The sequence below is a fragment of the Staurois parvus genome, unplaced genomic scaffold (genome assembly GCF_062004578.1).
Source record: "Staurois parvus isolate SC_StPar_1 unplaced genomic scaffold, SC_StPar_1.0 ptg002074l, whole genome shotgun sequence".
In the NCBI taxonomy this organism is placed as follows: domain Eukaryota; kingdom Metazoa; phylum Chordata; class Amphibia; order Anura; family Ranidae; genus Staurois; species Staurois parvus.
The window spans coordinates 2,479-13,834 of NW_028319870.1; the positions used below are offsets into that span (position 1 = coordinate 2,479).

Sequence of the window (11,356 nt, forward strand, 5' to 3'; positions counted from 1 at the left end):
CATGTCAAACCTGAACTCTGTGTGATGGCGAGGAACTTCAGTACCCCATATTTTCTATAGGTGATGCTTCCATAGCCCCCTATAGGTCACCAGTATGGTGTACGGAGGAGGCCTGGAATCATCGCTGTCATCCTGGCGTGTGCGGAGATATGTAACGCGTGTCGCAGTCGATGTTTACATGTGTAGGTGTCCCAGGGTGTGGTTTTACGTTTAGGTGTAACTTTAATTTTTTACAATTAAAAGTATATATATATTTTTCACACTTTATTATGTTTTCATCACATAGGACAACGTCCCCAATGTGATGATATTTGGTGACAGGTTCTCTTTATTGAGACATTCAAGGTCTAAAAGACCCCCTGTGCCCCCCCCCCCCCCCCCGCACTACACTGAATGTAAAGCAGAGCACATCCCACTGCATTACATTTAGTGAATCTCTCAAAGGGGACCCGGAAGTGACATCATAACGTCACTTCTGGGTCAGGACAAGGAGAGGGGAATGGACGTGTCCACTCTCCTCCCTCCCCTCTAGCTGACGGCCCGCAGATGGGCAAGCGGAGCCCGAGAGATAGTGGGCGGAGGGAGGTTCACACGAGGGGGAGGAGAGGCTGGCGCTGTGTGGAAGCAATCGGCGGCAGCACTGCTTCCTCCTGACAGGTGAGTCCTCTGCAGCAGGGCTAAAGGTAGAAAAAAAACTACCTGCCGGGCACTACATGTCCCCAAATCGGGCGATAGGAATCCAACATCCCTGCGATAAGATGTCACCAGCACTCCAGATAAATGTAGATCACATTTACTATGACGACGTCATCACGCAAGGCAAAAGAATACCAATATGTTGAGGCCCCAAAGGATCCCTCCGCAAGGCAACATAGTGACGCATGAAAGGAAGGAACCTGCCAAGGTCCCTACATGTCTGGATTCTGACTTACTTGACACCATAATCAATGTGATCCACATTCCGGTCAGTGCAGGTGACGTCCTCTCGTCCTCCCTGGTTTTGGCACCACCTTTTGTTTCATATAATTGTCTTTTTATTAAGAATGTAGACAGTACAGAAGTGAGCACACAAAGAACAAGGACCTCTTCCAATATATCGAGATACACAAGCAATAGTCCCATATTTGGAGTGACCGCAGCGGGGCAAGGTGATTGGTCACTCCAGCAGTGTACTGTGAGAAGGTGCGTTTGCCCCGTTCTCACTACCCGGGGCAGGAAGGTAAGTGAAGGGAACGTTATACCCAGAGATGTCAACATACCTAGATGGTGGGGCTCTGGTGATCTTCAGAGATTGGCCATTCCTAGGGCCACAAAGCCTTCTCATCAAAATCAAAAAATTGAAGGGGGAACCAAGGAGGAGGACATTCCTGGACGTTTAGACCTCTTGTGTCCCCTGTAGCCCTGAGTGGTACCTCCCAATAACCTCCATGGTGCTATGCGATCCTGCAATGGGTAGATGTCAAGGGGAGGATAGTGGGAGGGGGAACCTAGGACATGGACATTCCTGGAAATGTTGGTCTTCTGTGTCCCCAGCAGCTCTGAGTGGTTCCTCCTACCACCCCCTATGTCACTTCTGTATTCTGTGATAGGTGGAGGTCAGAAGGAGGAGCCACTAAGAAGAGTGAATCGAGCAGATGGACATTCCTGGAAGTGTCGATCTGTGTCCTCTGCAGCTCTGAGAGGTTCCTCCCACCAACACCCCCATAACTGCTATCCTGCAATGGGTGGAGGTCAGAGAAAGGAACCACTGAGATCTGCAGGGGAGCCGAAGAGATGCATATCCATGGAAGTGTTGGTCTTCTGTCTTCCCTGCAGTTCTGAGTGGTTCCTCCCACCAAACCCTATGTCTCTTTACTGTATCAGGTGGAGGTCAGAGGGAGGAGCCACTGAACTGGAGAGAGGACCAAGGAGATGGACATGGGCGCTCCCATCAACCCTCATATAACTATACTATCCTGCAACGGGTGGAGGTCAGAGAAAGGAACCACTGAGATCGGGGGGGGGGGGGGGGCAAGGAGATGGACATTGCTGGAAGTGTTGGTCTTCTGTGTCTCCTGCAGCTCTGAGTGGTACCTCCCAATAACCTTCATGGTGCTATGCGATCCTGCAATGGGTAGAGGTCAAGGGGAGGATAGTGGGAGGGGGAACCTAGGACATGGACATTCCTGGAAATGTTGGTCTTCTGTGTCCCCAGCAGCTCTAAGTGGTTCCTCCCACCAACCCCCGCATAACTGCTATCCTGCAATGGGTGGAGGTCAGAGAAAGGAAACACTGAGATCTGGGGAGGGGGGGACAAGGAGATGGACATTGCTGAAAGTGTTGGTCTTCTGTGTCCCCTGCAGCTCTGAGTGGTTCCTCCCACTACCCCCTATGTCACTACTGTATTCTGTGATAGGTGGAGGTCAGAAGGAGGAGCCACTAAGAAGAGTGATTTGAGGAGATGGACATTCCTGGAAGTGTCTATCTGTGTCCTCTGCAGCTCTGAGAGGTTCCTCCCACCAACCCCCTCATAACTGCTATCCTGCAATGGGTGGAGGTCAGAGGGAGGAACCACTGAGAACTGGAGAGAAAATCGAGGAGATGGACATTGCTGGAAGTGTCAGTCTTCTGTCTCTCCTGAAGCTCTGATTGGTTCCACTCACTGACCCCATGTCCCCCTACAGTATCCTGGGATAGGTGGAGGGCAGAGGGAGGAACCCATGAGAGGTGGCAGTGAGGACATGGACATTCGGGAAGTGTTAGGAGCTCCTCCTGCCAAGCCCAATGTCCCTACTGTATTCTGTAATCGGGGGAACCACTAGGGAAGAAGTGGGGGATGGATACTCCATGAAGCTTTGGCTCCCTGGTGGACTTTGGGGGATGGTTCCTCACCAATGGAGTGTTCAGGGTCATGAAATAGATGGCGGTGTTGATTGGTCCTTGCACCCCTCTCTGCTGGTGGTACTATATGGGTCCACTCTGCAGAGCCATCTTGTTCCAGGAAGACATCTTCCATAAAAGTCGTATTGGGCCATACAGGGGAGGGGAATGGAAGCTGGGAGAAGACAGGGACAGATATAACTCATGGCACCACACCAGCGTCTCGTCGTAGGAAAGGTCACGGGTGAAGGTTTGTCTTGGTACCATGTTGTAGGAACAGTGTGATTTCTTCCATAATCCAATGGGGACAGGTTCTCTTCAATGTTGTCAGACGTCCTCCCGCCTCCAGGTGAAATGATTGGATCCCATCAGTGATGGTGTCACACAATGTTTTTTTTTTTTGGCACCTAATATTCAGTTCATGAAAAGTCGATGAGGTTGTTGCCCTTCAGTGATTGGATTTCCTTTCCCAACCAATGATGCAGAACCCCAAACTCCGCCTTCCATTGTGGCTCCTCAGAGGTGGAGCCTCCAGTCTGTATGGATTTCTGTGCAATTTGGCCTTGTGTGAGACTCAGATATTGGCTGCGCAGCTCATCGAGGAGAGCCTTGGTGTACCCGAGGTTGGCACTGAGCAACGCCCGCACCCATAGCTCCAGGTCCCTCTGGCTCTCAGCCGCCATTTTGTACACGCGAGACACTGAGCAGATGGAGAAGGCGTATCCCAGTTTAGAGTTCCTTAAAGTGACGGAACTTCCCTCTAAGAGTATCAGGCCAAGAGGCTGGGGGTCTCCCTGGCGTTCCCAATAGAAGAGCAGATTTCCACAGAGCAGGAACCAGCGGCGGTGGTAGGAGGCATGGCGACTGCCCTTCTTCAGCAAGTAGCCTTCCTTCTCTGCAGGTGAACAGGCAAGCCGAGAACTGCTGTCCAGCTTCATGGGACCCCTAAAAGAGACAACAAGTAAGAGAAAGACAAGGCTGGCCCCACCTGACCTCTGACCTTGGGGTACAGTCCTACAACATCCATGGTGTCACAGAGATACTGGCCCCACCTGACCTCTGACCTTGGGGTACAGTCCTACAACGTCCATGGTGTCACAGAGATACTGGCCCCACCTGACCTCTGACCTTGGGGTACAGTCCTACAACGTCCATGGTGTCACAGAGATACTGGCCCCACCTGACCTCTGACCTTGGGGTACAGTCCTACAACGTCCATGGTGTCACATAGAGATACTGGCCCAACCTGACCTCTGACCTGTCTGATCTCTGACAGTCTCTCCTCTCCTCTGATCTCTGACAGTCTCTCCTCTCCCTGATCTCTGACAGTCTCTCCTCCCGTCTGATCTCTGACAGTCTCTCCTCTCCTCCGATCTCTGACAGTCTCTCCTCCCGTCTGATCTCTGACAGTCTCTCCTCCCGTCTGATCTCTGACAGTCTCTCCTCCCGTCTGATCTCTGACAGTCTCTCCTCTCCTCTGATCTCTGAAAGTCTCTCCTCTTCCTGATCTCTGACAGTCTCTCCTCCCCTCTGATCTCTGACAGTCTCTCCTCTGATCTCTGACAGTCTCTCCTCTGATCTCTGACAGTCTCTCCTCTGATCTTTGAAAGTCTCTCCTCTGATCTCTGACAGTCTCTCCTCTTTTCTGACAGTCTCTCCTCTTTTCTGACAGTCTCTCCTCTGATCTCTGTCATTCTCTCCTCTCCCTGATCTCTGACAGTATCTCCTCTCCTCCGAACTCCGACAGTCTCTCCTCTCCACTGATCTCTGACAGTCTCTCCTCTCCTTTGATCTCTGACAGTCTCTCCTCTCCTTTGATCTCTGACAGTCACTCTTCTCCTCTGATCTCTGACACTCTCTCTTCCCCTCTATTCTCTGACAGTCTCTCCTCCTTTCTGATCTCTGACAGTCTCTCCTCTCCTCTGATCTCTGACACTCTCTCCTCTCCTCCGATCTCCGACACTCTCTCCTCTCCTCCGATCTCCGACACTCTCTCCTCTCCTCCGATCTCCGACACTCTCTCCTCTCCCTGATCTCCGACAATCTCTCCTCTCCCTGATCTCCGACAGTCTCTCCTCTCCCTGAACTCCGACAGTCTCTCCTCCTGTCTGAACTCTGACAGTCTCTCCTGCCCTTGGATCTCTGACAGTCTCTCCTCTCCACTGATCTCTGACAGTCTCTCTTCCCCTCTATTCTCTGACAGTCTCTCCTCCTTTCTGATCTCTGGCAGTCTCTCCTCTCCTTGGATCTCTGACAGTCTTTCCTCTCCCTCATCTCTGACAGTCTCTCCTCCCCTCAGATCTCTAACAGTCTCTCCTCTACTCTGATCTCTGACAGTCTCTCCTCTCCTCTGATCTCTGACAGTCTCTCCTCCCCTCTATTCTCTGACAGTCTCTCCTCCTTTCTGGTCTCTGACAGTCTCTCTTTTAGTCTCTCCTCTGATCTCTGACAGTCTCTCCTCTCCTCTGATCTCTGACAGTCTCTCCTCTCCTCTGATCTCTGACAGTCTCTCCTCTCCTCTGATCTCTGACAGTCTCTCCTCTCCTCTGATCTCTGACAGTCTCTCCTCTCCTCTGATCTCTGACAGTCTCTCCTCCCCTCTGATCTCTGACACTCTCTCCTCTCCTCTAATCTCTGACAGTCTCTCCTCTCTAATCTCTGACAATCTCTCCTCTCCTCTGACAGTCTCTCCTCCGTTCTGATCTCAAACAGTCTATCCTCTCCCTGATCTCTGACATTCTCTCCTCTGATCTCTGAAAGTCTGTCCTCTGATCTCTGACAGTCTCTCCTCCCATCTGATCTCTGACAGTCTCTCCTCTGATCTCTGACAGTCTCTCCTCTGATCTCTGACAGTCTCTCCTCTCCTCTGATCTCTGACAGTCTCTCCTCTCCTCTGATCTCTGACAGTCTCTCCTCTCCTCTGATCTCTGACAGTCTCTCCTCTCCTCTGATCTCTGACACTCTCTCCTCTCCTCTAATCTCTGACAGTCTCTCCTCTCCTCTAATCTCTGACAATCTCTCCTCTCCTCTGACAGTCTCTCCTCCGTTCTGATCTCAAACAGTCTATCCTCTCCCTGATCTCTGACATTCTCTCCTCTGATCTCTGACAGTCTCTCCTCTGATCTCTGACAGTCTCTCCTCCCATCTGATCTCTGACAGTCTCTCCTCTGATCTCTGACAGTCTCTCCTCTCCTCTGATCTCTGACAGTCTCTCCTCTCCTCTGACAGTCTCTCCTCTCCTCTGATCTCTGACAGTCTCTCCTCCCCTCTGATCTATGACACTCTCTCCTCCCCTCTGATCTATGACACTCTCTCCTCCCCTCTATTCTCTGACAGTCTCTCCTCCTTTCTGGTCTCTGAGAGTCTCTCCTTTCCCTGATCTCTGACAGTCTTTCTTCTCCTCTCCTCTGACCGTCTCTCCTCTGTTCTGATCTCTAACAGTCTCTCCTCTCCCTGATCTCTGAATGTCTCTCCTCTCCTCTGATCTCTGACAGTCTCTCCTCTCCTCTGATCTCTGACAGTCTCTCCTCTCCTCTGATCTCTGACAGTCTCTCCTCTCCTCTGATCTCTGACAGTCTCTCCTCTCCTCTGATCTCTGACAGTCTCTCCTCTCCTCTGATCTCTGACAGTCTCTCCTCCGATCTCTGACAGTCTCTCCTCCGATCTCTGACAGTCTCTCCTCCGATCTCTGACAGTCTCTCCTCCGATCTCTGACAGTCTCTCCTCCGATCTCTGACAGTCTCTCCTCCGATCTCTGACAGTCTCTCCTCTCCTCTGATCTCTGACAGTCTCTCCTCTCCTCTGATCTCTGACAGTCTCTCCTCTCCTCTGATCTCTGACAGTCTCTCCTCTCCTCTGATCTCTGACAGTCTCTCCTCTTCTCCGATCTCTGACAGTCTCTCCTCTTCTCCGATCTCTGACAGTCTCTCCTCCGATCTCTGACATTCTCTCCTCCGATCTCTGACAGTCTCTCCTCCGATCTCTGACAGTCTCTCCTCCGATCTATGACAGTCTCTCCTCTCCTCTGATCTCTGACAGTCTCTCCTCTGATCTCTGACACTCTCTCCTCTCCTCTAATCTCTGACAGTCTCTCCTCTCCTCTAATCTCTGACAATCTCTCCTCTCCTCTGACAGTCTCTCCTCCGTTCTGATCTCAAACAGTCTATCCTCTCCCTGATCTCTGACATTCTCTCCTCTGATCTCTGACAGTCTCTCCTCTGATCTCTGACAGTCTCTCCTCCCATCTGATCTCTGACAGTCTCTCCTCTGATCTCTGACAGTCTCTCCTCTCCTCTGATCTCTGACAGTCTCTCCTCTCCTCTGACAGTCTCTCCTCTCCTCTGATCTCTGACAGTCTCTCCTCCCCTCTGATCTATGACACTCTCTCCTCCCCTCTGATCTATGACACTCTCTCCTCCCCTCTATTCTCTGACAGTCTCTCCTCCTTTCTGGTCTCTGAGAGTCTCTCCTTTCCCTGATCTCTGACAGTCTTTCTTCTCCTCTCCTCTGACCGTCTCTCCTCTGTTCTGATCTCTAACAGTCTCTCCTCTCCCTGATCTCTGAATGTCTCTCCTCTCCTCTGATCTCTGACAGTCTCTCCTCTCCTCTGATCTCTGACAGTCTCTCCTCTCCTCTGATCTCTGACAGTCTCTCCTCTCCTCTGATCTCTGACAGTCTCTCCTCTCCTCTGATCTCTGACAGTCTCTCCTCTCCTCTGATCTCTGACAGTCTCTCCTCTCCTCTGATCTCTGACAGTCTCTCCTCCGATCTCTGACAGTCTCTCCTCCGATCTCTGACAGTCTCTCCTCCGATCTCTGACAGTCTCTCCTCCGATCTCTGACAGTCTCTCCTCCGATCTCTGACAGTCTCTCCTCCGATCTCTGACAGTCTCTCCTCTCCTCTGATCTCTGACAGTCTCTCCTCTCCTCTGATCTCTGACAGTCTCTCCTCTCCTCTGATCTCTGACAGTCTCTCCTCTCCTCTGATCTCTGACAGTCTCTCCTCTTCTCCGATCTCTGACAGTCTCTCCTCTTCTCCGATCTCTGACAGTCTCTCCTCCGATCTCTGACATTCTCTCCTCCGATCTCTGACAGTCTCTCCTCCGATCTCTGACAGTCTCTCCTCCGATCTATGACAGTCTCTCCTCTCCTCTGATCTCTGACAGTCTCTCCTCTGATCTCTGACAGTCTCTCCTCTCCTCCGATCTCTGACAGTCTCTCCTCTCCTCTGATCTCTGACAGTCTCTCCTCTGATCTCTGACAGTCTCTCCTCTGATCTCTGACAGTCTCTCCTCTCCTCTGATCTCTGACATTCTCTCCTCTGATCTCTGACAGTCTCTCCTCTCCTCCGATCTCTGACAGTCTCTCCTCCGATCTCTGACATTCTCTCCTCCGATCTCTGACAGTCTCTCCTCCGATCTCTGACAGTCTCTCCTCCGATCTCTGACAGTCTCTCCTCCGATCTCTGACAGTCTCTCCTCTCCTCTGATCTCTGAGTCTCTCCTCTCCTCCGATCTCTGACAGTCTCTCCTCTCCTCCGATCTCTGACAGTCTCTCCTCTCCTCCGATCTCTGACAGTCTCTCCTCTTCTCCGATCTCTGACAGTCTCTCCTCTTCTCCGATCTCTGACAGTCTCTCCTCCGATCTCTGACATTCTCTCCTCTTCTCCGATCTCTGACAGTCTCTCCTCCGATCTCTGACATTCTCTCCTCCGATCTCTGACATTCTCTCCTCTGATCTCTGACAGTCTCTCCTCTCCTCCGATCTCTGACAGTCTCTCCTCTCCTCTGATCTCTGACAGTCTCTCCTCTGATCTCTGACACTCTCTCCTCTCCTCTGATCTCTGACACTCTCTCCTCTCCTCTGATCTCTGACAGTCTCTCCTCTGATCTCTGACAGTCTCTCCTCTGATCTCTGACAGTCTCTCCTCTGATCTCTGACAGTTTCTCCTCTCCTCTGATCTCTGACAGTCTCTCCTCCCCTCTGATCTCTGACAGTCTCTCCTCTCCTCTGATCTCTGACAGTCTCTCCTCCCATCTGATCTCTGACAGTCTCTCCTCTCCTCAGATCTCTGACAGTCTCGCCTCTGATCTCTGACAGTCTCGCCTCTGATCTCTGACAGTCTCGCCTCTGATCTCTGACAGTCTCGCCTCTGATCTCTGACAGTCTCGCCTCTGATCTCTGACAGTCTCTCCTCTGATCTCTGACAGTCTCTCCTCTGATCTCTGACAGTCTCTCCTCTGATCTCTGACAGTCTCTCCTCTCCTCTGATCTCTGACAGTCTCTCCTCTCCTCTGATCTCTGACAGTCTCTCCTCTCCTCTGATCTCTGACAGTCTCTCCTCTCCTCTGATCTCTGACAGTCTCTCCTTTCCTCTGATCTCTGACAGTCTCTCCTCTCCTCTGATCTCTGACAGTCTCTCCTCTCCTCTGATCTCTGACAGTCTCTCCTCTCCTCTGATCTCTGACAGTCTCGCCTCTCCTCTGATCTCTGACAGTCTCTCCTCTCCTCTGATCTCTGACAGTCTCGCCTCTCCTCTGATCTCTGACAGTCTCTCCTACCATCTGATCTCTGACAGTCTCTCCTCTCCCTGATCTCTGACAGTCTCTCCTCCCATCTGATCTCTGACAGTCTCTCCTCCCATCTGATCTCTGACAGTCTCTCCTCCCATCTGATCTCTGACAGTCTCTCCTCCCATCTGATCTCTGACAGTCTCTCCTCTCCTCTGATCTCTGACAGTCTCGCCTCTCCTCTGATCTCTGACAGTCTCTCCTCTCCTCTGATCTCTGACAGTCTCGCCTCTCCTCTGATCTCTGACAGTCTCGCCTCTCCTCTGATCTCTGACAGTCTCTCCTCCCATCTGATCTCTGACAGTCTCTCCTCTCCCTGATCTCTGACAGTCTCGCCTCTCCTCTGATCTCTGACAGTCTCTCCTCCCCTCTGATCTCTGACAGTCTCTCCTCTCCTCTGATCTCTGACAGTCTCTCCTCTCCTCTGATCTCTGACAGTCTCTCCTCTGATCTCTGACAGTCTCTCCTCTGATCTCTGACAGTCTCTCCTCTCCTCTGATCTCTGACAGTCTCTCCTCTCCTCTGATCTCTGACAGTCTCTCGTCCCATCTGATCTCTGACAGTCTCTCCACTGATCTCTGACAGTCTCTCCTCCCCTCTATTCTCTGACAGTCTCTCCTCCTTTCTGGTCTCTGACAGTCTCTCCTCTCCTCTGATCTCTGACAGTCTCTCCTCTCCTCTGATCTCTGACAGTCTCTCCTCTCCTCTGATCTCTGACAGTCTCTCCTCTCCTCTGATTTCTGACAGTCTCTCCTCTCCTCTGATCTCTGACAGTCTCGCCTCTCCTCTGATCTCTGACAGTCTCTCCTCTGATCTCTGACAGTCTCTCCTCTGATCTCTGACAGTCTCTCCTCTGATCTCTGACAGTCTCTCCTCCCCTCTGATCTCTGACAGTCTCTCCTACCATCTGATCTCTGACAGTCTCTCCTCTCCCTCATCTCTGACAGTCTCTCCTCTCCTCTGATCTCTGACAGTCTCTCCTCTCATCTCTAATCTCTGACAGTCTCTCCTCTGATCTCTGACAGTTTCTCCTCCCCTCTGATCTCTGACAGTCTCTCCTCTGATCTCTGACAGTCTCTCTTACCATCTGATCTCTGACAGTCTCTCCTCTCCCTGATCTCTGACAGTCTCTCCTCTCATCTCTAATCTCTGACAGTCTCTCCTCTGATCTCTGACAGTTTCTCCTCCCTCTGATCTCTGACAGTCTCTCCTCTGATCTCTGACAGTCTCTCTTACCATCTGATCTCTGACAGTCTCTCCTCTCCCTGATCTCTGACAGTCTCTCCTCTCCTCTCATCTCTGACAGTCTCTCCTCTCCTTGTACTCACCTTGTTATACGCCGTGTCTCTTGGCTGTCTCTTGCTATGTACGAGTTGCAGTCTCCTCTGCTTGCTCTCTGATCTGCGGTCTCTTCTTTATCTTGTATCTCTCTTCCTGTAGTGGTGATCTGTATCCTGCAGGTGTGGGTGTGTCTGAGCTCTCACCTGCTGGACGCACCTGGGGAGCAGTGCACTCTGGGATTGGAGTCCAGCCTGCAGTCTCTTGGTTGTCTCTATAAAAGCAGAAGCTGTCTCCGAGTCACTCAGTTCCCACTTCTCTGCCCATCCCCCACCCAACCGTTTCCACTTATATATATATATATACACTATATTGCCCCAAGTATTGTCCCCGCCCCCCCGTATATACACTATATATCCCCAAGTATTGTCCCCCCCCCCCGTATATACACTATATTGCCCCAAGTATTGTCCCCCCCCCCCGTATATACACTATATTGCCCCAAGTATTGTCCCCGCCCCCCGTATATACACTATATTGCCCCAAGTATTGTCCCCGCCCCCCCGTATATACACTATATTGCCCCAAGTATTGTCCCCCCCCCCCGTATATACACTATATTGCCCCAAGTATTGTCCCCCCCCCCCGTAT

At 51.5% G+C, this 11,356-nt stretch overlaps 1 protein-coding gene across 1 annotated transcript; it reads right to left on the bottom strand.

Annotated features, from left to right (window-relative positions):
- Nucleotides 1-1,011: 1,011 nt before the first annotated feature.
- On the bottom strand, nucleotides 1,012-10,974 carry LOC149432862 (sesquipedalian-1-like). The gene is made up of 2 exons (XM_089664860.1): nucleotides 10,756-10,974; nucleotides 1,012-3,804 (listed from the first exon to the last, which is right to left on the bottom strand). The coding sequence occupies exon 2, from the start codon at nucleotides 3,795-3,797 to the stop codon at nucleotides 3,279-3,281; it is 519 nt and encodes a 172-aa protein (XP_089520986.1). The 5' UTR covers nucleotides 3,798-3,804; nucleotides 10,756-10,974; the 3' UTR covers nucleotides 1,012-3,278.
- Between the last annotated feature and the right edge of the window lie 382 nt (nucleotides 10,975-11,356).